At 38.0% G+C, this 27,487-nt stretch overlaps 2 protein-coding genes across 4 annotated transcripts; both read right to left on the reverse strand.

The window, feature by feature from the left end:
- Positions 1-27,324, reverse strand: nkx2.1 (NK2 homeobox 1). Of its 3 annotated transcripts, XM_048975393.1 has the most exons (5): positions 27,251-27,324; positions 25,298-25,406; positions 23,292-23,342; positions 22,786-22,852; positions 16,463-16,649 (listed from the first exon to the last, which is right to left on the reverse strand). In XM_048975393.1, exons 1-5 carry the CDS (start codon positions 27,276-27,278, stop codon positions 16,641-16,643), a joined length of 264 nt encoding a protein of 87 aa, XP_048831350.1. In that variant the 5' UTR covers positions 27,279-27,324; the 3' UTR covers positions 16,463-16,640. The 3 variants fall into 3 exon arrangements, with proteins under 3 accessions (XP_048831348.1, XP_048831350.1, XP_048831349.1); XM_048975391.1 differs by lacking the exons at positions 16,463-16,649; positions 25,298-25,406; positions 27,251-27,324 and adding exons at positions 1-1,297; positions 1,887-2,263 and having other exon boundaries at positions 22,786-22,893; positions 23,292-23,312; XM_048975392.1 differs by lacking the exon at positions 27,251-27,324 and having other exon boundaries at positions 25,298-25,446.
- Positions 12,235-15,958, reverse strand: nkx2.9 (NK2 transcription factor related, locus 9 (Drosophila)). Its single transcript, XM_048975394.1, has 2 exons — positions 13,188-15,958; positions 12,235-13,069 (listed from the first exon to the last, which is right to left on the reverse strand). The coding sequence occupies exons 1-2, from the start codon at positions 13,336-13,338 to the stop codon at positions 12,552-12,554; spliced, it is 669 nt and encodes a 222-aa protein (XP_048831351.1). The 5' UTR covers positions 13,339-15,958; the 3' UTR covers positions 12,235-12,551.
- Positions 27,325-27,487: the final 163 nt, after the last annotated feature.

Consider the following 27,487-nt stretch of genomic DNA (forward strand, 5'->3'; position numbering starts at 1 on the left):
ATGACTATATATATGGCAGGTATCTATATAAGTTACAAGAAAATAAGAAGTACAAATAACAATGAAACTATATATAATACAAGCAAACTTGAATGTCGATAAAAAAATTTATACAATATACAGATCGCTAAAAACTATGCATTCAATCCAAACCTTTTACAGAAATATACAAGCTAGGTCTTACATTAAGTTGTTAGAAATCGGAGCTATTTCAATCCTTCTTAGCAGTCTGTCAAAAGCCAAATTAGCCCTTCATTTCAGTTTGGATTCTCTCGTTTTACCTCCGTCGTACATGTATACGGACGCAAGCATACACATGTATTTTATTGTGTCGTTTTGTTTTAAACACACTTGCTCTGTGGCCTAAGCGGTTCATTTTAATGAATCTATTTGCTCTCGAATTCGACGCGAGTTCTTTGCTCGGACATCCGCTTGATAGATCTTACTTCTTGGGTTCGATTCTTCTCTCAGTTCCAGCGTCTACGTATCCAATCAAGGATAAATAATTGTTCCTTGTAAGGAAAGCAAACTTAGCATAGAGAAGGTGCAGCCATCGCTGTCCGTTCCGCAGATACCCTCAATGTAATTGTACGCATTTAAAAATGTACTTCTTTCTGCAGCTGTCACCATGTTCTGCCGTACAATAAGGCCGAGCAGGGCAGCGGGCCGCCGTACTCAGAGCTCGAAGAGTTTAAGTGCGGTAGGCCTGACACCTGCGTTTGGAGGGAAGGGGGGCTACTGGAGTGCTGAACTAAATCGGGAGAGTGGCTCGCGCTCCCAACCTGAGGGTTCTGGTGCTGGACCATCGCTGAACTGTTACTTGACACAATCATGACATTGCTTGCCTGGTGATGGTGCGTTTGGATGGCGTTTGTCGGCGTGTGGGTGCCCCCTTGGCAAGGCTTGCCGTCTTTCACCAGCACGGGCACGGCAACGCGTCGGGGCGACTGCTGTTGTTGTTGACAAGAGCCAGTGTCCTGCTGCATCTGTTGCTGGGAAACCTTGTCCTTGGCCTGTCTCTTCATTTTGTACCGATGGTTCTGGAACCATATTTTGACTTGAGTCGGGGTGAGGTGAATCATACTGGCCAAATGTTCCCGTTCTGGAGCAGAGAGGTATTTCTGTTGCTTGAATCGTCGCTCCAGCTCGTAAACCTGAGCTTGTGAAAAAAGCACCCTCCGTTTTCTCCGGGGGGTGCTGGATAGGGGTCCCATACTCTTCCCTACATCCGCTAGAGAGCCCAGACTTCCCATGCTGCTCATGTTCATACCGGAGGAGGAACCCATGAAGCGAGATACTGGAAGAGGAAAACAAAAGATAAAGAACGGAAACAGCAATAAAAGGCACTGTCAACGAAGAAGAAATTAAACAAACTGCATAATAGGCAATCAGACGTTTTATGAATTACAAACATCGATATAAACACAACTGATACACTATATATAGTTCATATTTTGTATACTTGTAAAATAAAATTCATTTTGTACATACATATATAGATCAAATATAAATTCGTATAAAAATGAAATTAACTTCACAATGGTAAATTGACATAATTAAACACTAATGAAATTACATATTCGCAATTCACTGTCCGCCGTTTTTCAGTTAAAAGTAACTACGTTTAAAGCCTGTGGAAGTTCGCTTTGAAATAATACCACTTCTTCTCTTTGATTTCTTTGACCTCCGCTCATGTGTCTTAGGGAGCAAGAGACCAATTGTTACCTGTCAAATACTTTATACTTTTTCGAGAAAAGTAACTAAATAAAAAGTCAATGGTTCTTTTGAAGAACCATTAAATTGGTCTTCTGTGCAATGTCAAATAGGTGAACTTCCAAAACCGTCTCACCTGGTAACATAATTAGCCGTAGCTGATTTCCACTTACTTGAGGAAAAGCGCGGATCTGGGTTGGCTCCATACCACGCGGTGGCCGTGCTGCAGTTCCTCGTGCTGTCCTGGTAAGGCGGAAGCTCGTTCATGTTTCCCAGGTTGCCGTTACAGTAGCCCCCCATTGCGGTGTGTGACAACTGAGACACCCCAGCTGCAGTCATGTGGTAAGTGGCGGAGACCGACCCGTTGTGGCCCATATGGTGCTGTTGCATTGCTGCCTGGGAGACTTGCGGTTGTCGGTACGTGGGGAGGGAAGCCCCCAAGTTGTTACTCTCCATACTTACTTTCTTGTAGCTCTCCTCAAGGGGACTTAAGATATCGGAAACAGAAAAAGGAGTCGTATGCTTGGGGCTCATCGACATTGTTCTGCGGCTGGAGGGGAGAAAAATGATAAGGCAATCTCTCTCAATCTCTCTCTCCCGCTTTTTTGGCCAAATCCTCCTGTTGCAGTTTTCTTAACGTCGTCAAAGCTGCTGGATGAAGACGTAGGAAAGTGCCCGAAGTCCGCCTTAATTGGATTGAGTGGAAGCTCAGGGCTGGCTTTCGTTTGTTTTAGCTGGGCGCCAGGTTTAAGACTGCCACCAGAGGCGGGGCATCGGCAGCCAGAGCGACATTACAAAGGACCCCTATCCTCCATGCAGCCCTGCATAATTTATCGTATGTGTTAATCGCGAACTGCCCCGTGTCATGTACGCCGTGATCCCATTAAAAGAATTCAACCTATTTTTTCCCCGATATGCAGAAAATATTTTCTTTTTAATTATTTCCCGTAAGTCAATGATTTTACATGTTCTAATTTTTGTTATAGTCAATAATAATCAGCATCATTACATCAACACTACCACCGGTATGTTTTGTTATTTCCCCTTTTAAAATCTATTTTTAGTAGAGGACCTTATAAAGAGATTGTGTGTATATATTGAGATGGAGGGCCACTCAAAGCTGGAAACTGTCTCAAAGGCTTAAATTGAACTCCCGACTTTTAATGGACTTAAGAGGCGTCTAGTGATTGCACTTGTTAACGATGTTTGTAGTATGCTTGATCGTACTTGGACATACGGCATGTAATGCGAGGCGAAACAAACAACGACTGAATACATATCCATCAGTTAAGTGGATGCGTAAATGATTGACCCCGTTACGGCTATATTTGCTTCTAAAGGATATAAGCATTACTGCCCTTCAGCAAAGAAGTCTTTTCCCGGAAACCCAACATTAGTTATTTGCCTATAGATAAAGCCTTCCTAGACAATTCGTCACCGTTGAAGTGCACTCATTGAACTACATATACTGGTGTTAAAACAAGCTCTGTCTGAGCGAAGCTATCGGTTTTCTATGTTTATCCTCAAAGGGCCTAAACATATGCCTAAGTGCGAAAATGGGTTACTACACTGACCGAATATCTGACAGCGGGAAAAGCAGATGACATATTCAACAAAGCAGCCATTTGCCAGCTACTGTGAAACGCCGCAATATGAAAATTGGAAATGCAAAATAATACAGTAAGCCTATCTTCAATAAACAGATAATATCATAACTATATTTAAATATTCAATCACGATATCAGAGCAAGTTGTGTAAGACCAGGGTTTTCTGAATATTAGACCGTTGCAACATGCATCTACATTCTTTATTATTGTTGTCATTCGGGCTTTAATATGAGCCAACATCTGAAATTCATCCATCATCCACCTGTCCGTCCGTCCAGCTGTCTATCGCACAAAACTGCTTATGCAGCAAAGAATCGCCAAGCTGAAGCGTGTCCGAGGAGATACAGAACAAAGACAGAGAACATCCTAGTCAGGATATCGGCAACATCAGAAATATTTTCCCAGTGACAATTGTTATTTTAGTATTTTGATATCTGCGGATAATTGCAGTTTTTCCCCCATCTAAATAACTTCAACCGAATAGCACTTACACTGTACACCAGTCTGAAATTAATTCGAATGCGCCTACTGCTTTCCGTAAATAATAACAAATGTGAAATTGTGACATTGCACCAATAACCCAATTTGCACCCTTATTCGACCGAAATCTGAGCAAAAGTTAAAAAATAATGTTAAACGTAAGACGTGAAGACGTGTATGTTGCAGATGTGTAAAAATGGATATATACGGTAGAGTGCGTTTATGCGTCAGTCAATCAATCAATCAATCAATCAATCAATCTATCTATCTATATTGGAATTAGTTTCACCTCTGCATATCAATCTGAAAACCTGTTAAAGAACTGATTTATCTTGAAACTAATTAGATTTTATAATAATAATAATGTTATATCTCCCTTTGCTTATTTATGCCTGGTTTTTAGGCGAAGTGTTCATAAACAATCTGAGAATGTATAAAAAATAATAGGCATATACACAATAAATACCGCAACGGTCAAACGAATGAGTAAGCGACAAACCATCAAGTTCAGACACAAACGGGAAAGCCTCCAGATTCACTATGCCATAAAACTGTAGAAACATAGCGTCTTCTTGTGGCGATACCACGAACTTAAGCCCAGGGTGCAGGTGGAGCCGAATTGTAAGTTCCGACTGGCCGGAATACTTCGCGTTTTGAGCTGAGTGAATGGGGCTCTTTCTACGAATAATTACTCTAGCTGAGTAAGGAAGATGACATCGCGACATGAAACGGTGTATAGGTAGGCAGCAACACTGAACGCCTCTACTCCCTTTAATGCGAGAATCCGTGATTAATTGTGTATATACATAATTAATTTTATACCGTTGCTTTCACAGATAGTGTTACATAGTAATACACATCAATTACTGACATAAGCATTTATGAAGGGTTAGGGTTATTGTTAGTGTTTAAGTGTTAACAAAAGTGAGATACACCGATAAAGGTGTCATAATCATTTATGTTGACCCTTTTATTTTATTTAACGTTAAAATATTTATTATAAGTTTTACAGTCTTTTAGATATATGTGATTGACATTTCAGTATTATAGCTATCCCCCCGGGATCACATTCAATTTTAAGACTTCCACAAATATAACAGCCATGAAACCCTGTATGTCAATCTAGACTAAATACTACTAATGTTGCAGTTAAGAAACAAGCACGTGACACTTCATGAAAATGTGCTTTTTCCGCAACTGCATCAAAATTATTGCTTTCAATGACTGTGGAAGAATCACAAAAGGTTGCCTTGGCAAGTGTTGGCACTGGAAGCTAAGTTTCGCACAATTCTTTCAAAATGCTAATAAATATTCTAGCTACTGACCTAATTAATTTCTCGGCCCTATTATCTATAGGTGAGCAAACCTTGCAGAGAAAATTATACAAAATTATAGCGCGCGCGAAGTACAGGCAATTAGAATCATAACATGATTTCTCTATAGTATATTTCTTCCTTAATTACTAATTTTCAAAAGCTTTCTTGATTATCTGAATCTAGACCCCTTGTCTGTACTAGTACATGGCTATTACGATCAATTAACACTAATTAGTCGGGATGCTTTCGCTAATTGTTCGCAATAAAGCTCTTCACCAGTAGAGTTTGCAGGATATTGCTGGAACACTGAAGCATTGTTGTATTTACGACACTCTTCCAGTCACCTAAAAGCTTCATGAATTTTTCATGGAGTATAAGGAATGACACTTTCAAATGAAAACTCTGGCGTATTAAACGCAACACTTTAAATGAAAAAATGTTATTATGCAGGTAAACAATGAACAATGGATTCCACCATTCACGACAAAATGCGGCATAATCGGGGAAAGAGCTTTATCTCGGGATAAAACGTAAAATGAAGTGTAATAATAATAATAATAATAATAATAATAATAATAATAAAGCTTTACAGTACTGTATATGGTTTACGTTTGGTACAAAAGTGGAGGTCAGTGGTATTGACTGACAACGCAATATTTTTTAGCAAAAAATATACCTTACATGCTCGCGGCTGTCACTCGGTTGCCATCGATTAAAACTGAAGTCCTAATTAGTAATATTTAGTCGTATATTTACTTGTCCTTATTAAACTTAGTTGTATTTATTTGGGTGGAACAGAAATATGTGAAACACTGCAAAATTGTGAATAATTTACAGGCTATTTCATTAACGAGAATCCATTTACAGTAAGTTTTACTAAATATTGATGTATTCAATGTGATATATAGCATAAATATATTTCATTTTACATTATTTCAGCTTTATTATGTGAAACCCGCCACTTTATGACGGAGTGATGTTTTGAATAATGAGTGAACAAATAGGGCTACTCATCTATCCTTCAGAAATTACAGGTTATATCTCAAACTGTCAAAAACTGCTAAGAGATTTTTATGTCGTATATATTGCAGTGTGCCTAACTTTGCCTGGCCTATTACTCGTCTTCGTATTGGGCATGACTGCCCACGAACATCCAGTTGCTATCAAGTTAATATAACTCAGGCCTCCGCACTGCAGAAAATCGTAGGGCAAGCCTTTTGATTATTTGAATCCGATTTACTGATAGCAATTCATGTTACTACACAAATATCATCTTTAGTCAAGTTTATGCTGAGCATTCACGTTTTTCAGTTAATAGTGTAGTGATCTGTGCATTGTACAACGATGGTGATTTGAATGATTTCATTCTGCTGCCAGTAATCTAATAATGTGGAAATAGTCCTGAAAAGCAGGTATAACACTGACATCTAGTGGTTGAATCGACCGGCGTCGTGCACTTCTGTCCATATGCTCGCTGTAACTGGTGACGCCGTTGCACGTGCTGGCAGGGCTGCTGTACTGCTGTAGTGCAACGGTAACTTTCGACGCTGCATTTCCTTTATTCACCTGAAGATGGGGTTAGTGGCGCATCTGAATCATTCCTAGGTTACAAAGTTAAGTCGGTGACGAATTGTTTCTAATAAGCTCATTTTTACGGCAGTAAAAACGATTTCCTTGTGATTTCTTTTCATAATTAAGAGTTTTTCTTTTTCCAATCGTTGTGCCGCTTTCCGCTTCAATGGCCACAGGTGGATGAAAGCGAAAGAATGGGTCGCTCTCAGGAATTCAAACGTGGTACAGTGATAGGATGCCACCTGTGTAACATGTCCATTCATGAAATTTCCTAAATATTAAATATTCCACAGTCAACTGCTAGTGGTATTATAACAAAGTGGAAGCAATTGGGAGCAACAGCAACTCAGGGGTAGGTGGTAGGCCACGTAAAAACACAGAGCGGGGAGAACGCATGCTGAGGCGCACAGTGTGCAGAAGTCGCCAACTGTCTGCAGAGTCAATAGCTACCAGAGTTGGGTAATGTAGGTCTGGAGAGTAAAAGTCCAGACCAAGATTTTGTTTTAACCAACCAGTTGAGCATGAAGAGTCACAGTCACAGAGTATTCAACTGACTGGTTGAAACAAAATCCCGGTCTAGACTTTTACTCCGTGGTGGTGCAGTGGTTAGTATGGGACCCGGGTTCGAGTCTCCGCCTGGGTCACATGTGTGTGGAGTTTACATTTTCTCCCCATGTCGTCGTGGGGTTTCCTCCAGGTACTCCGGTTTCCCCCACAGTCCAAAAACATGCTGAGGCTAATTGGAGTTACTAAATTGCCCGTAGGTGTGCATGTGTGAGTGAATGGTGTGTGAGTGTGCCCTGCGATGGGCTGCCCCCTCCCCATCCTGGGTTGTTCCCTGCCTCGTGCCCATTGTTTCCTGGATAGGCTCCGGACCCCCCGCGACCCAGTAGGATAAGCGGTTTGGAAAATGGATGGATGGATGATAGCTACATGCCTCCAAACTTCGTGTGGCCTTCAGATTAGCTCAAGAACAGTGCGTAGAGAACTTCAGGGAATGGGTTTACGTGCATGGCTGAGCAGCTGCATCCAAGCCTTATATAATCAAGCGCGATGCAAAGTGTCGGATGCAGTGGTGTAAAGTATGCTGCCACTGGACTCCAGACGTTGACAAGAAGAAGGCTTCGGGAAACTCACCCGTGGGTTCCTAAAATGTCTTTAGTTAAGGACACCTTCTGTAAGACATACTGTACTTTAGTAAGGCTGGTCTCAGCCGCTCTTAGTTGTCTTTTATCGCTGCTATCAGCTCATAATGCTCATTTAAAATAAAACTAACATCGCTAACGGTACACAACTGAATATATCTAAAAATATCTGATCCATATAACAAAATGATTTTGTCTGATACATGACTACAGTTTTCGTTCGGTATGTGTTTCATCCTCGCGCTCTGCATGCGCAACGAATTGGCCTCATGCAGTAACGCGCGGATTGATAATAAAAGATAAAGAACGTGCTGATGATTATGTATGTATTTATTTTTTCATTGGGAAGGAAAGGGCGGTCTGCCGATATTTTGGTCCACCCCCCAGTGTTGACTCTATGGCTTGAGTATGTCATCCTCTTGTTCTGAAGCTAATTGGCCTCAGATTCATAATAAAAGTACGTCAAATAATCGGTTCATGTGGTTCATTAAGAGTCAACACCAGGACTGCACAATTAATCGTAAAAAAACCACAATCTCGATTCACATCCCTATCCGATCACATCACTTTAAGAAAATATGAAAATCCCGGTACTTCAAGGTGGTTTTCCACGGGCGTAAAAATTGGTATAATTCCTACTTCACCCTTCAGCTAGATTAAGATCAGACTTCTCTTACTTTCAGTTCTATAAATGGACATTATATCGCAGGGAGTTTAGGTTTCACTAAAACATTTTTACTCTGTCATAGGAAAAAAAAAACAAGTTTTGCAGTTTTAATAATTATTACCTCTGCTGCTTTTGCATGAGCGCTGCATATATACTTTCTCTGAGACAATCATAATCATTTTCTTCCCTGCTGTTAAAATCACTCCGAGACGGTCTCGTGAGAAATTTATTTTGGAACTTTTTTGCTTCATAAATACCCATATATTTATTACAGCAACATTCGTGCTGTCCTATTATATTACAGAACGTACTTAATTTATTTTTATGCTCTCTATGATCTCTGCTTCTTCCGACAAGATCGCAAAGGCTGGGTCACTTAATTTGTCCACGCATCAATTATTATTATAAATAATAATAATATTAATATTATTATGATTTATCCAGTTTATCATTGTTTTCTGAGTTCGCGACTATGTTGCATTTCAGAGGCAGGTTATTTGTATAACCGTTCGACAAAGACAGCGTTTCCAAAGTCCCACCCTAAAGTACCGAAGTACCAAAGAAGTACCCCATTGACACTTTTGGTACTGGAACTTTTGGTACTGGAACTTTTGGTATGGCTGTTTTAGTTACCCTAATTGGATGGCCAATTGAGTGTTTCCTATCTCTTGTCAGAAGTTGATATGTCAGTCCTGGATCAATCACATGTTTGGTAAAATCACCTTTCGTTGAGTGTCTTTTTTGCAGTTTAATGAGTTCAATAAACGGCTAAATTAAAGGGAGGAAATAGATACAGATAACCGTCATCCCAGTTCTAAGCAAAAAAAAAATCGTGGTTCACATTTTTCAAGAATCGTGCAGCCACTGCAGGTTAACTTAGGCTCACATATAAGTGTAATGTACCCCCCCCCCCCAAAAAAAACAAAACAAAAACAAAAACAAATAAATATCACATTATGTTACACTACAATGTGGGGAGGCACCCTATGGTTAGATGATTCAGTCTATTTTATATTTTGGGTTCTCCCCAGTTCTGATTAATGCAATATTTTAAAAACATATATCTACAAAGAACACCATCTTCTCTCAAGCAGTCACTGCATGGAGGGAGTAATCAACTCTCAAACCATCAATGTCAATCAGTTCGGCATCATCCACGTGGATGCCACCTAGTTGCGCACTTAAGCTGTCCCTTAAACAAGCACGTAAAGGACCGTTTAGTCGTAGAACAGTAAACAGCTTCAGTAAGGAATACCTTTTAAGTCTTCGTAACATGCTAAGAGACACTCTTACTGGAGAACTCAGCCCAGAGTACTGAAACAAGCAGGGAAAGAACATACAGGGAATGAACATTCAGACTCTCTCACACACAGAGCCAGGGCCAGGAATTACACCCAAAACCCCAAAGTCACAATGTTACCCACTGTGTGTAAATAACAGCTCATTGGCAATAAAGGATGCATACAACAACTTGATGGGATAATGTTATAAAACCCAGAAATACAATTAATAGATAAATATTATTTAGAATAGCTTAATATATATTGGAAATAGTTAAAAAAAAGACATGATGCTTCTCAGAACTGCAAAAAAAGGTTACACTTTGGTAGCGATATAGGTTCGCACTCACTACAAAATACAATATAAACGTACAATATACAATATACATTACAAAACGTACACTGTGACATTTTCACATATGAAAAAATACTTAAGTAATTTTTACCGTGTTTACTATTTCTGTTTAGTAGTAATATTTTATGCAAAATAAGTTATATTGTAATTGTAATTGTAATATATATATATTGGCGTGATTTATATTTAGATTGCATTATCGACATTTTGAGTAAATTAATGCATACTTAACTTTTAGCGAGCATTTCGATTTGAATGTAGACGCAAATATTTGTCCCATGTTTATGAAGAACCGTGTCCTGATAAAAGTGCAGTCTGTAATGATTAAAATCGCTTAAACGTGCTTCGTAACCAACCAAATCATAAATCCTACTCATCGAGTCACATTTTTACATTGATGCTGCTTCCGCCCTGAACAGCAAAACCAAACGAAAAGTCGGGAGATGTTTGCAGTGTATAAGCTTTATTTATCTACAAAACAAATGCATTTATTTTAGCGTTTTAAATAAAATTGGCTGTTTATAGCCAATTAAATTCATGTATATGACCTTTGCCTTATCCAGACAATACGGCGGGGTTTGTTTATAGAAACATAGGAAACTTAGTTTGTCTGTGGACGGGTCGTTTATACAGTATAAATGGAAAGAAAGAAAGCAAACGTTGGGCGAGCGAAACAATCTATTCAGCAGATTCGCTATGTCCCTCAATAATTTAAATAACCAGTGGCGATCCTTGAAAGCCAGTTTTGTCATCCTTAAAATACACGATGGTTTGAAACACCATTGTGTTGTTAAAACCCATAAATTTGTTACCAGGGACTGATTAAACAGTAGGAGAATTGAAACACTGAGGATTTTGTCTTGGTCCTTTTGGACACTAGACAATGGCCCTTTCAGGAGAAGACACAAAAAAGTGTGTTTAAGGGGAGATGCGTCGAGCAGAGGGGTCCGGGCGGTCTCCTCCGTATGGAAGACAAGGTGGCCTGCGCGAGGAAACAAAGGACCAGGTGACAGCGACGATGCGCTTCTGTGTCCCAGGAAGAGCGAACAACAACTTAAGGGTCGAGGAAGCAGGGAATCATTCTTGTACAAAATCCCGCCCCCCGTGTTTCCATCAGCCTCCTAACAATGTTCTGGAGTTATTCTTTGAATTCCGAACGTAAGCTCCTTCTATCTGAACTTCTTGACTGCTTCCAACGTCTGACCAAATACATTCACAGCTGGGCTGATTTTTGGGATAAGTTTGATCACGTTTTAATTATACCGTTCGAAGTGTATAAATAAAACAGAATTTCATGCAACGTTTTCGATAAGATATAGGCCTATTTCAAAATTCGATTCATACTTCAATATCCGTATCAGAAAAAAAGTTTTTGATAGGATTTAATTTCAATTTGAATTTCATTACGTGAAAAACAACTCGCAGATTTATTAATTAATGCCGGCGCTGCCAGAATATTTTACATTTCTTTCAGCCATTCCGAATACATAATTTTTAATTATTGATTTTAAACAAGTACAAAATGTCCAGCCGTTTAGTTCCAACAACTCCCTTCATTTTTAGGATATAATAATAAAAAGAACAGTGAGGTTTCAACTATTTATATTACCAGGTCTACGTATATGCGTGTTAATTTTCATACAAATGGTTCTGAATAATCACATTGTCTTCATTTTCTTCATCTAGATTTTACTTAAATAATTAATAGCAATGTTTTGAACGCCTTAAATTATTATTAGTATTATTAATATTATAGATTCAATAAGACACGTTGATTTTATTAAAGATAAAATCAATGTATCTTATTATCGGCGTCAAATTAAAACATCACAAATTTCGAATTATGAAAAAGAATTTTAAACCCCATTAAAACCTGTTACATACTTTTTCTATGTTCGTTTAAATATTGCGTTCAGTTCAGTTTTATGCATATTGATTTAAAGTTGAACTAAAATAATTGTTCATCTGAACAATTTTTATTGGAGTATTAGATGAAGAAAAAATAGAATGATGTTTTCCTTTTTATTTTTATGACTTTATCTAAATCCATTTATACATAGTAATATCAATTTTCTTCAAATCTACATGGATACCATCATTAAAAATCGACGATGATGTTTTATTTAGGCAAACTTGAATACAACATAAAATGCCGTGCATTGGAAAAGTAACATTTCATTTTAAATCTATATACAAAAATTAAGGGCAGCTCATCAGCAAAAATACTTTTAAATGTGCAAAATATTTTCAATTCTGTATCTTACAAAGTTTAGACTCTTAAATTGTTTAAGTAACCATGGAAATTATTTAATTAAAATGACACTGGGATGGCACATTTCTCGTGACCCCGTGTTGAAAAGTGGATTCTTAGTTTTCTGTGCTTCAATAGTCGCTGAAATGTTCACAAAGTCACTTTCACCAGGCCCAGTTATGCCTGGATGCAGCAGAGCTCGGTAAGTGCTGATATCTGGGGAATAAGGCGAAGGGTGACGGATGCTGAAAAGACTGGTACCCATGGAGGCTGAAGGACGTCGCGGCCACTGCAGGCGGTACTTCGCTACATGTCTTGTCTGGGTCGACAATGCAGGTGTTAAACGGCTTGCCATCCCGAATCAAAATAGGCACCACAACTCTACGGAGCATAGGCGCCTGGTCGAGATCTTGAGATACCTCCGCCCGTCCTCTCTTCATCTTGTAACGATGGTTCTGAAACCAGATCTTCACTTGAGTTGGTGTCAGGCTGAGGAGGTGCGCCAGCTGTTCCCGTTCAGGGGCAGACAGGTACCGCTGCTGCTGAAAACGCCTCTCCAGCTCGAAGGTTTGGGCCTTTGAGAACAAGACGCGCCGCTTTTTCCTCTTTTCTGCGCTTTCAGAAAAAGGCTCAGTTTTCTTCGTCGAGTCGGGTAATATCTCAGCACTGCTTTCGTCCGAAGCTGCACAAATGAAAATCACGTGTTAGTATTCCCGTGTACTCAGTTTGATTTGTAGACGAAGATGAAAGATGAAAATGACGAAACACACATAGTTATATATAATTGCATGAATACTCACATATGCAGTGACTCCGGTCGCTGTCCAACCATGGAGAATAAGGAGAGTTGGGGCGCTCTGGAGAGTGTCGATGAGCAGCATCGGCTTCAGGTTCGGGTAAATCCAAAATGCTCCTTACGGTGAAACTTATTTTAGCGGAGAGAGCCATCATTTAAAATGTGGGTTTTCGGTGTATGCGATCTCAGGTCAAGTCCGAAAAGAGGTCTATCCACTTCAGGAGCTAAGGGGATCAGCACGCTGTCAAAACGCGACCTCAAATACCCCGTGGAGCCCGGCGGCGGGATGTTTATATTTGCAGCTCTGGGCACTGCAAACAGTGCTTTCTTTCAGCGTCTCTCCTTCACTGGGATGCTAAGCACCTGAAAGACTCAAGTGCAGAAATCCAAGTGAGGGTAGGTGTAAACGCGCAGAAGAATACGCCGTTACTTCCACAATAGCCAAAGGAAACACTCATCATCATTACATATTCTGTCTGATTCGCTAAAAGTGGGAAAGAGATAATGGTAATTGTTGTTGCTGAATGACGTCTTGGGTGGCAAGTGACAACCAACGACCCCCTCCGTTGTCCACTAACAACTTAGATATTTACATACAAAGTGACCCATTAGCCTGATGCGAAGAGTTGATTTAGCTAATTTATTAATAGCTCTTTTAGCTCACCACTAAAGGTACGAAACATATGACATCTGTGCTAGTAGCATCTACATTTTACCTAGGCAGTTAAAAACGTGTGTATTCTGTAAAACTAAACGTAAAGTTCGGGCGTATTGTTGTACGTTGCATAAAGTTTGCGGGATACTACCTGAAACTCTTATATGCCTCAATGAACAGGTATAGCAATTTTGACCAGCAAATTTTCCATTCGTACGAAGAAATTGCATAATTTCCATGAAGTATAATATTCTACTGTATATTTTAAACATTAGTCAGCCAAATAGAGTGTAATTTAAGATGTACCCAATGTATCTGAAAATCGAAAATCGAAAGTTTTCGCACGCATAAAATCGGGTTCCCCAAAATGATCAATCAAAATGATTTATACCAAGCTTTAATCGATCTTCCGTATACGTTTAATACTAAATAATATTTCTTACGCCGTTGTGACGTAACCCGAAAAACGAATTATTCCCTGAAGATAATTGGTGAACATTGCAGCCATCTCGTGTCCAATCGTAAATAAACGGTATCCTGCAAATAATTTAACCAAACATTCTACTGTATGCTGCAGTAGTACATTTCAATGGGCTCTGATACTGGTCCTTCAGGAGCAGCTTGCACGAGGCACAGTTCCCATGCAATACTCGAACCAACCACCCCTACAACGCCTTGGTGACAGAAACAGCCTTCCAAGGCGAACGATCTGCCCTTCTAGGCTTCCTGGGTGGTCGAACGAAAAGGAACACAAATACATGCCAACCAGTGGCCGAGAACAAAGGAGGAAAGTGTAGCCCTACGTCCTGGACCCGTTGGAAGCATTTGTTCCAGTCAAGATTTTGCATTTGTTCAGTCCCGAAATAAAGCGTGATTGACGCTTTAGCACAATGTGCTTTAACTTTCTGGGATAAATCCGAGCTTGTTCCTTGTTGTCATGGTTTTGAATGAGGTTGAATAGGATTTGGGCCGCTATCTACTGCTCCACGTCTACTGCCGCCAAGTCTATACAGAGTTATTACTTATGCGTTTCCAAACGGAATTAAATGTCTTCGCTTTCCAGTATCAAACTCATTTGTTGGCACCAATTAGTCGACTTCATGAATGTTAAAGTAAAATAACAGTGTTTTTTTGCTTTTTGATACTTTACACCCAAGAATTTACTGTAACATTATTGGCGTTTCCCCCATTTATTGCACTGTGCTGTATGTTGACAGTATTATCTTTCCAAAATGAAGCAACGTTATCGTCACTGGTTTAAAACAAACAAACAAAAAAATCTATTCACAATCAATACCCCTATACAAGACGTCAGAGAAAGAACCTTGATGACAGAAGCACTCAAATAAATTTCAGTAGTGTTTCGAATACAGTATTCGAGGGCTACACGCGCTGTTATACTGAAAGCACTTAATTTAAGCGCCCACCTCCACAAGGCAAAACAGAGTGTTGTCCAATGTGAGAATGTCTAAATACAATGACCTCTTACAGCCTTCAAATCTATTAAACACCAAGGGTTAAAGTGGGTTCCACCAAGAGTATGTACTTTTAAACTAAGAAGTGCCCTTCAATACCAAATATTTGCTTTCGTTATTAGTCTTTGGTGGCGAACTGCAAAGGGACAATTCGAGTTTTTCCTGATGATTTGGATACAAAATTTTACATTTACGTTACAACTTAAAGTTAGTAATTTTTAAACAAAAATAAATCAATATTTGTTATAAATGGTCCCCGTCATTATTTAAAGAAATGTGACAAGTGGGATAATCGATCTTAAATTCTATAAAGGTATCGTTTAAACATCTAAAACAAACGTTTTAAAAACTAAAACGAACTATTTTGATTAGTTCCTGTCGCTTAAGACAATATGCATCATTATTTTCTGTGTAGCATTTTTGCCTTGATTGTACTTTTGATTTTTTAATGAAAGGAAGCCGCTGACCTGTCAATAATGTGCTAAACAGAAATATAAAGAAAACAAGTAATCTCGATCATATACGACGATGTGAAACATATCATTAAGCCAAATTAACTGCACTTTTCGTGCTCATAATGGCATTCTAAGACAAAGAACCAAAACAAATATTGCGTACAATTTCAGCTTTGTATATTGTTACAATATACATTGTTTATAGAATATGAGTTTTAATGGTTTTAACGGTATAGGTGATAAATTACACATAAGCATTCTTGGAAATGGAGTCTTACTTGCAAACAGTTCCCATCCACCTTATAATAAAAATGTGAATCAGGTAAAGTTATAAGGTTGCACAATTTACTTAAAATTGTTATACTATTTATCTGGCAACAATTTAGCCACCTGTGACATGCACACATAATGAACCAACAATGGCTACAGTTCTAGCACAGTCAAGCAGAAGTGGAATGGAAAAGGAAAGGCACTTAATGAAGCATTTACTTCATGAGACGGCCAGTTTTACTACCTATCGTACAGGAAAAACATTGTTCATTGTGCAGTTAAACTGGGGACAAATAGCCTACTGTTATACTACGAACTGTTAACTGATGAACAGAACACAATGTGCAGAAAATCACAGCCCATAACATGCATATTATATGTTATCTGAATGACACTACTAAATGTACAGCATATCAGTCAATAATAGTCAAATCAAGTGAGTTTATTGTTACACCATCTATATGTAACAATGTTGTGACACAAGATAACATTTCCCCAGCATCAGGGCGCTACATACAGATAGCAAATGACTTAGAGTAATATTCACAATCACTTTAAAAAGTACAAAAACAGGGTATGAAATTAAACATGGAGGCTGGCCTTTATAATACCTGTAACATACGAATAAGAAAAATGAAGAGACAATGAAAAAGAAAATTAATCGGAAGTGTATTCAAGTAAAGATACAACTCTGAAATTGTGCCTGATTGTAAATTAATAGGTTGTGAGATAATATAATTTTTCCTACTTCTGTTACGCTGTTACAGAAACACTCACGAGAAAAATAAACCAGCTGCAATGATACCGAGAATAAAACACAGCAGTATTAAACACTGACGAAATGGTCTGTCCCCTAACATGCACAATACAGAAACATACCTATAGAAATGCAAACAAATCAGAAAGACTTTATGGCATATATATTGTGAAAGCGTGTAGAAGTCACACCTGCATATACAGGACCGAATGAGTCCCATGATACAAAGGAATCACCTTGGTGACCGAAGTGCCTATTCAAGGAATATAACGGAGTCACCTCTGACCTCTCGCGCAGCCACGGAAGCGCACGAAGGCGGCACTGTCCACGTTCTGTGCTCCACGTTTACACTATTGTCAGAATGCGGCAAAAATCCTGAAATACACAAAACTTAACTTTTTGTTCGTGTGCTTTAATGTGTGTGAGGAAAAAATTAATAGACAGCTTCTTGCATCTATGACTAAAATGACTATATACACCTCTGACACACGCACCAAACGAGAGAAAACGTACCTCGAAGGTTGCTGCACAACGTTTCCCACCGTTTAGAGGAAACGTATACCGGGAAACCGTAACGAAACGTGCGACGCTCATTCTGCCACTGACTTTACGCGCTTTTAGTTGCATTTTCACAACCTACTCTGGAGCCCTGCATTGAGTCAAATATCATTGCATAGTCAAATGGAATACTGCAGTGTTCAAAAAGTCGAACAGGTAACAGAACGAAACTTTATACATTTATTATGCCTTTAGAAGTAAAGGTTATAATCCAAAAACAACGATTGATTTGAACGATTCATATATGATATGCACTGATGCTTAGCTCAAAAGCACGCAACGTTTTAAACGCTTTTTTACTTAAAGGCATAATGTATTTTATTACATGTTGGAAATGTATTTTCCTTAATTGATATCCATCCATCCATCCATCCATCGGCGTTGGCAAACCAAATTTGTGGGTAGGCACAATTTTATAACCGCGCACAAGACATAAAAAATACACATGCGCAGATATTAATGTTTCTGAAACTTCATGGAACTAACAGGCCTACACATTCAATCATGTCCAGCTGAGATGTGAGTCGTGAATGTCACGGGGTGCCGGCTAGTTGATTATGTGTAGCGTTATTGGGAATGATGAGGGGAGGAGGAGGGGATTAACAGACGCAATCTAGCGGAGGAAGCTCTCTCATTGGCCAGAATACCGTGACTGCAAGTTTACTGCGAATTTCACGGCGTGTTATTCGCAGTCAATGTAGGCAAGTTATCGGCTGACGGAATAATTAATGTATACGTTACATTTTTTGCAAAATATTGGGCAGGCACGTGCCTACCTAAATTGATTGGCCAAAGGCTGCTGCATCCATCTGATCAGAGATAGGAGGGGGCCTGGTGCCTATCCCAGGCAGTGATTCCAGTTGCCTATCCCAGGCAGTGATTCCAGTTGCCTATCCCAGTTGCATGTTCTCTCCATGCAGTGTGGGTTTCCTCCGGGTACTATGGATAGACATCATTGTAGGAGTTTGGGGAAAGGACCCTAGTCACCCGAGGCAACTCAAATGTCAATATCGACTTCTGCTACATTAAGTAAATTGTGTTTTAAGCGTTTTACCATAATAACAGAGGTTATTATGCATGGATTCAGCAGTTGTTTGTTTAGGTTAGTTGTTTGAATGCATTTGTTTACAACTGTGTTCCAGGATGTCACTTTGCACTTTTGCATAAGCGGTTAGTTGTTACCCTATAGATCTGCTGTTAGAAAAACAGGATACAGCCCTGGTACAGTTTCATACTCCAAGGTAAAAACAACATGAATGTACCCTCAATGGTACAAATGTCCCTCAGAGTCCATTTCTATACCTTAAAAGTTACATTTACCTGCAGCTAGGGTACAACTGGCAGACCCTTGAGGGTACAGCCCCAGTGACAAGCAATTAGTATTTTTTTCCTGACAGTGTATACAAAACAATAGGCTATGTGTGCATCGACCATGCCTGTGATTTGCATTGAGGATGAACAAGATGTGGTTCTTCAGGCCCCCAAAATGCAAACATCAAACTCTGCCTACATGCGATGGACTGGCATCATGCCACCTGTTTTGTTCCTTACGTTGCCCTGGATAGGCTCCGCCTACCCCACCCCCCCAAACAGAAAACGGGGCATGCTGTTTAGATGATGTATGGATGAGTATCGCCGAGACCCTCACCAACCTAAACAGTGGGAAAATCAGATGACAGGCCTATAGATTCTTATTTTATTCGTTTGTTTTCATGTTCGTATCTTATATTGTGAAAATAACACATTTGCTCATTTTATTGCCACCCTTTTCTACAAAACGTTATTGTTGAAATATTATATAGGCTTACTCATCAGTCAACGATTTAACATCATTTTCCTGTAATGTAATTATAAACAAATACTAATATAAAAACAGAATCAAAAGATTAACCAAATCTTGTGCTGACTAAAAACGAATTGTCTAATAAATTACACATTTTTTATTATTTCAGCCTTTTGAGGTACATTTATCCTCCACAAGAGCGTTGTAAATATACTACATTTTGGGGGTGGGTGGGGAGCCGGAGAGGAGGTATCTTCAGTATAAATTTTGAGGGCTCACATGTCCATCCACCCACCGGAAAAATGCCACCAGAATGTCAGATGGCCAGTCCGGTCCTGTTATAAAGTGAACGCATGAACTTCTCGGTTTATTTTTTTAAATACGATGCAGGTCTACGAAAATACGGTCCAACACTTCCGCCTAGAGGACATGTAAAGAATTGCACTGCACATTTCCTACTAATCAAAGCTATCGTTTAAATAATCATTTTAGGTTTGCCCTCACCACTAACACACATAACCTTCCGATACTGAACATCTCAACATTTAAAAGTCGCGGCAGTAGATTAACCGAGATGTATTAACTAGAACTAATCGCACAAAATACCTGTTTAAAATACACTCTTTGCATTATGCACTACAGAACACTTCATTGTGGTCCTACCAGTACTATTCCAAGCTCCAAAACTACTACAACTGCTACTATAATTTATGATGATAATAACACCATTACCAACTTATTATTATTATTATTATTATTATTATTATTATTATTACTAGACTACTACTAGTAGTAGTAGTAGTAGTAGTGGTGGTGTTAATAATAGTAGTTGTAGGCTGGTAATAGTAATAGCAGTACACTAAAATGTTTATCTTAAAAAAAACAGCAAGCCGAACATTATTAAAACAATATAGAACCGGTAAGCGGCGCTGCTTCATCACATTAAGGACTGTAGCTTGCGGGATTGGTATGGGTGGAGGCAGTGAAATCGGGTCTGGGGTAGTTTCCCGACAGCTTCGTATACACTTCATAATCTCGAACTTTAAAGATAAACCGTTAATTAGCGAGTTTTCCCCGAAATTCTTCGTAAATAACGTACTTCGTAATTTCCTTCGTAAACTGACGAGTGAGACAACCTACATGTTATTTGCTGGTATTTATCGTCACTTCTGTCTGCTAGTCGGTTACAGAGACGCAGAGGTCGTGCGAAATAGATCGCAAACACACAATGACGCTCTATTTTGGGCAAGAACAACACCAACAATAATAATAGTAATAATAATAATAATAATAATAATAATAATAATAAGGTCGCACAAATTACGATAGGCCTATGCTAATTATTAAAGAATCTTAATTAAAATGTTATTAGGTTTGTCTGCAACCGTTACATGAGAAAATTAAGAGTTTTTAACAGAGCTATCTTACTATGCATGTCGATGACTTTACATGCTTTCAGAGTAGCCGGACTTAGCTAAAACACAGCCAGCCTTAGGCCGGCTCTTGTCATATTTACTATTTTATTAATAAATCACGAAACTTGTTCTAAGTGAATCGGGATCCATTTTAAAGCTCACCTGGATTCATGTCAATGGTGCCAACACAAGAAATATCGCCATCTTTAAAACTAATGAATTCAAGTGACTTAATCTGTCATTTAATATTTTAATACTAACTAACGCACGCACGAACAACCGACAGCGTTATAGATATACTTTGAAGTGTGGCAAATAGTGCTGTCTGTCCTCCTAAAAATTAATCCAATCACTTCTGTCAAAAAGTCATCATTCTTTCTCTTTCCAGAAGAAGAAAATTACAAGCTACAACAAGTCCGTAAAATAATAATACCGGACGGATTTAAAATTGTTCAACAAAAGTATGTTTTTAATTTAGAAATTTAATAGCTGGGTGAGAGCAACAGTTGACAATCACGTTCTTCTGAGTTAAATACCTGACCAGTGAGATTCGTCCTAAAGTAGGCTATATTAAAGTGATTTGGATTTCAGCATAGAATATTCTAGAATCTAGATCATATTTAGAAAGGCTATAGACACGATATTTTTTCGTGTTGCCCCTCGAAGAATTGTTATTTTAAGTCAATTTAGTGATTTAATTCCGTATTTCCCCCTAAGGCTCAAGTCCTGGAATCGCCCACTGCATGGTCTTCAGTATTTGATACTTAAAAACAATGACTCAGTGAAAGGTTAAGTGTCACATTTAGATTAAACAACGAAGGGCAGCCGGATACCACTGCCCCTATGAACCTTCAGAGTCGGGGTTTTGACTCCCGCTTTCGATATGCACATGTGTAATGGGTGCCTGTTTACTGTAGTACCAGTGTCCTGCAGGTGCCCTGGTTTCCATCCGCAATACCAAAGTCATGTAGGTATGCAGAGCGTGTGTGTGGGCGTATTGGAAGCGGGTTCTAAAATGTGATGATGGGAAATCTTAATAAATGTGGTCTTATAACCATAATTCGCCTTAGCTCACAGTAATTGTCAATTAACATATAACAATGATTTTTGCACCCTGAACACGCGTTGCATAACGTACTTATAACTACGATAACAATTAAAACTCGCAAGCTAATAATACCAGAAGAAGCGAAAACGGATTGATAGTTTGGTGGGTCAATGGGTCCCACCCATCTTCATAGCGGGGACACGAAGTCTGCCTCTGCGTTGCGCTTTAGGTCTGGGTGTTCTTCCCGAGTCCCGCGGGTCTCTCGTAGAAGCCCGGGCTCAGAAGCATGTAGAAAATTCCCCTATGTGTGTGGGTATGTCCTCTGCGATATAGCCTACGGGTAACTTATCTAGGCTGTACCCCAGACTGTCGCGGACCCTGACCAGGATAAATGCTTGGGAGACAGATACTTGGATTATTTTTAATTCCACAACTGACTAAACCATAATCGAACCGATTATCGTGGGATTATTATTAGTTATATTTATTGGTGCAGTCATTATGTTTTGTTATTTTTAAACAGACATTCTTTTTACTGTAACTGAAGAAAAACTGTGTTTATACAATATATGCTGCATGCATATGCAGAATTCATTCAGATTTTGCACTAGGATATAGGACCTTGCAGAAAAGCGAGAGATAAACATTACAGGACGCAATGACTGCATCCAAAACCGAACGGTTTAATGATTAAGCAGTAAAATTACTTCTAGTGTTTCTTTCTCTAGGTGGAATCTTGCAATATTTTTGGGGGGTCGCACTAAAAAAATCAATAGCATTATATTATTATACTGCTCATATTGACAGATCAAAGTAGCTTCAGGTTGGGAGGAAAGGATAGTTGAATTTTCAGGAAAAAGACAATCTATTATAAAATTTTCTTCTGTCATTATTGCCAGCATTGTCGATACCTTTTTTGCATTCATTATATAGCAAGTAGCAATTGTATTATGCTAAAAATTTAAATTAAAATACATCCTGCCAAAATGGAACTTATTGCCTAGGTACAGAAAAACTGTAATTAAGAACAGTATTTTTATATATGTTGGTGGCGTATCGCGATGTTAGCTTTGTATTTAGAATTAAGAAAAAGATACATTTAACCTATAATTGTGATCATTTAAACAGATTAAATGACACCTGTCATTTGAAATATACATATACACTCAAAAATGTATTAACGTACCTTGGCTTTGTTGAAGAAAACTCGTTTTCTCCGGAAATGGGATTCAAACATCAGCTTCATCACTTCGCTGAAAACCGCAAAAGGTCGAATGATAAATAAACAGGGAGTCTGTAGGGTGAAAATATATATAATGTCACTCCGAACATGTAATATTATTTTATAGCATCAAATAAAATAATTCACGTGGGGATTACGTCGGGATGCATGTTCTGTTTCGTTATTCGGTTCTGAAAACCCAAAGCCTTAAAAATCATCTTTGAATTACTTAACCCTGTGTTCAGCTTTACAATAACTGCAAGCATGAATCGAAAACCGTAGCAAAAAAAAAGAAAAAAAATGTTACAGGTATTCAAACTATTATCTCAGACATAATAGAAGATTTCATTTTGTAATTCTGTCAGTTCGATAATTTAATCATACAGTTTATTATTAATAATTAACTAAACATATTGTTCGCAAGGTATAATATAACTAAGATATCAAAGAACGTAAATTAAGTGAAATACCTCAATTCTCCGAGCAGGGGGCGCCAGAATCGTGAAATAGGTGTACGGAATCTGAACCCAAAGGACACAAATGTCGTCCATCAATAAAATACAATGAAGATTTTTCAAAATCTGTCATTATGTTTGATAAAGCTGTGTAATGCTTACCGTCTCAGTTCAAAGAAATAGTTGCGACAGAACACGAAAATAGTTATAGATGTGTGTAAGTACCCATCCCGCAATAAAGTCTACCGCAACGTCATAAACAGATGCGTAACATTGTAACACATATTCCACTGTAAGACAAATTCCTCCAAAAAAAGGAAAAAAAAAAACGAAATAACCAATATGTCATTCAACGGAATAATAACGTAAAGGACGTTTTTGTTTATTTTTAATGTACAAAAATATCTGATGCTTATGATTGTCGGGACTCCACTGTATATATATATATATATATATATATATATATATATATATATATATATATATATATATATATATATATTAGTTTCCCTTTTCCCCTAAATATTTATCAGTTTTATGATCTCATTGGTATGACAATATTAACTAAATATATGTGCTCTCCTGCCTTGTGCCACGTGCTGCGGTGTCAGGCCCCTGGCAATGCTTAACGTTAACCGGGATAGGCGGTTGGAGGATAGATGACGGATTGATGATTACTACCGCAGTGACAATTTTTTATTATAATAATAATAATCATCATTCATGCTACACTTCAAACGAAACCTACAAAAGAACTATGATTCGGTGCTGTTTTTTCTCTTTTTGTTACAAACTGATTCCAGTTACTATATATTTTGTCATTTACATATTGATACATATTGAATCAACGCGCTTCAAGAAACTAACGAAGAACAACCAGAAAAAAGATCATATATTAATTCATTTATTCAACGGCTGCGTTTATAATTCCAAGTATGAATGATCGGACAATCTTATTTTTTAAGACATCAAATCATACTATATAGTTTTAAAAGTTATGCGTACATAAGGTTCGCCAGCATCTGTGCGGATAGACCACAAGGATAATCATGCAGACGAAAGGCCTGTACTGTGGAGATACTGCATACTGTTATAACAAATTAATATATTAGATCCAAATAATGGTTGGGAACCCCTTCTTTTTGACAAATAATTTTACATAAAAAAATACGATGAAGAGAATATATTGTTACTTTTTTGAAAGGAACGAAATGGGAAAAAATCCAAAATACATGTTGTTTTCCTAACAGTGTTCGAATGCCATCGAATTTAAATGCTTGAATTTAAATTACTTGATCAAATAAATTTAAATAGGATAGTGACGTCATAGAGAGTTCAGAAAGGATTTCATATTGTATGATCAAACTACATTTCAGTAATTACTTATTGGTGTGTTTCAGGACTAGAAGCATTCGTTGTTTTGGAAAAGCAAGTGTTCCTATACGCAAAAGTTTAATATTAAGTATAAAGATATCGTGACTGTACCTCATAGGGTGGGAAAGCAATACTTTAAACGAGTTTATGCTGCATTCTTAAAAAAACTTTATCCGGAGTCCACAGGATCAAGTGCAATTAAAATCTTAGGGATTACATGGAATTGAAAGGAGGGAACAGAATCTGAAATAACGTCGATGAGTTACTTCGACTGTTTGCACATTAAAGTCAATATTACAACACAGTTCAAAACAGACGTCTCTGGAATAAATGATTAGTTTACTTAAAATCAAGAATGGAAATTCTTTAGTACAACTGCAATAGACCATCTGAAGGTAACAAGCAACGCAGTCATGTATATGCATGCATACGGTTCATAGGGTTATTTATAGCGACAAGTAAACAGTAATCAAATACTGTTCAATTTTGCGTTTACAAGTAAATGGATTATAAAGTATAATTAACACGTATAGGTTTTTGAAGATAGGTCGAATTGGTAAAAAAAATATCTATTAAGGGCTGAATCCAACAATAAATAAAACCTATGGCACGTTACATGAGACAAACAGCACATGTCCTGAGTCTACCTGATTTCATCCATGCGGGACGCGCGCAGGGGCGCCTCCTCATCTGACTTTGGCGCGCGCAGCTTACTCCGTGCTTGAGAGGTAACTTCCTCGTCCCCAGGAGCAGCGCCTGTATACATGCAAATAAAACGTGCATAGTTTACATCCATAACGTTTTGTTCACGCTACATTAGCCTACTTGTTTTTATCGTTAAATAGTCTAGCACGCCAAAAATGTGCTTTCATTGAGGCTATTATTGGAGATCAAGATAATAATAATAATATGAACAAAAAATCACGTGAAATAACCTTAAATACTTACATGCGTTACATTAAATGTGATTTTACATAACTGCAACCCAGGAAGATTAAGTTAAGAATTGCTCATTCGTTTAACGTTTAAATGACTAATAGTGTAATTTCAGTAGTAGCATAATCTGTTAAATAATAAGACCCTTATAGCGATCCGCACCTGATCATAGCGGACACAGGATCGCTTATTGTCTGATTAAGGTAATGGAAAAGGCCGAGTTACCCAACACTGCGGCCACCAAGGGCGAAAAACGAAGTGAGAAGATAAATTGGGGCTGCGGAAGGATCAGGGGCAAAGAAACTACATTTGTTTAGAAACACAGTGTGAAGACCCTTGGTCTCTTGGATATGACCTTTGTTATTTCAGTCTTCACGTGCACCTCATTGGAAACACACTCAGCATGTACAGCCGCTTCTCAACTATCTCGTCACCCGGAAGACTCAAGGGAGATCGAGCCTGGAAAAGGTAATTTCGCGAAAACTCGAAAAACAAACCATGTAAGGAAGAGATGCATTTTAGGTCATTTCTCAGGTCAAATAAGATCACCACTTATTATTACAGTTTAGAGGTTAGAGTGTAAATAGGCGCATGACAAAATGAAATTTTATAGAAAAGCCATGGAAAGGATAAATATTGTATTACGCGAAATCCAATGAAAAGGGAGCTTCTTAAAAAGAAAGGAACGCAAACTCTTCAGATGCTTCAATACGTTTTTTTTTTATATTGTATAGGGCAAAACCGGTTCACCCTTACATTATGTTATATCTCTGCCAGGGAAGAAGGTGAACAGACGATTGAAACGCAATGAAAGGAAGTTAAATATAGTAGGATATATTTCAAACAAGTGCAAACAAGAAAGCTGAACGTCGGTGATACGACAATTTATACCGATTTATTTGAATTATACGCCAGGATGGTGAATGAATAAAATCATGACAACAATTAAAACCACCAGAAACACAACAAATTGCTCATTTTTAATACTTAATATTTTTAAGGGGAAAAAGGTATTGAAAATAAACCGTGAAATCATTACTGCATTATAAACAATAAATAACCTGTAACTGGCATCAGATATCGGCAGGGTGTTAGTTAATTAACATTGATTAAGATTATTGTGTGCACAGCAAAGCTAATATCAACATACCATTTTGCGTCAGGATAACAAAATACCAACTAAAACGGGAAACATTTGTTTCAGTCACGTTTTATGTAAAACAGAACTTGGATACATCTACAAAATATCGAAAATGATTGAAAAGTTGAATTTCTATCAGAGCTACCACATAAAGATTACAGGTAGCATAACCGATCAAATCAATCACTATGAATTATGTCGTAATATGAGGCCCATAGAACGATCGTTTAAAAATTAAATAACCGGGAAAAAATTATTTTGCACCCCAAAACATTTGAACACATTTAAGTTTCATGCACTCCATGAAATGAACGAAACAGGCATTATTATAAATGTATTTTATTTTAATGCATCAAATAAGCAAAGCGTAAACATTATAAAACATATTACAACGTGTACCTCAGTCATTTGAAATGATACATTATTACAGTTGTAGTTTGCAATTCTAATTGATTTACTCGAATTGATGCGAGACTAAAATTCTGTCGATTAAGCAATACCGTTTACCTCTGTATGAACTTACCATTCCTATGCTGTGAAATGTTTTTCATATATATATATATATATATATATATATATATATATATATATATATATATATATATATATATGCCTACTAATCTTGCCTCTTGTACAAATGAGAAAAGATACCCTCTTGCCACAGGGATTGTTTGTCATTTCGATTCCACTGGCCAATCGAAACGCATTTCAAGAGGGAACCTAAACCCAATTGGTGATCGTTTCCTTAGTGAAGAAAAAC

The sequence above is a fragment of the Brienomyrus brachyistius genome, chromosome 14 (assembly GCF_023856365.1).
Source record: "Brienomyrus brachyistius isolate T26 chromosome 14, BBRACH_0.4, whole genome shotgun sequence".
Classification (NCBI taxonomy): Eukaryota; Metazoa; Chordata; class Actinopteri; order Osteoglossiformes; family Mormyridae; genus Brienomyrus; species Brienomyrus brachyistius.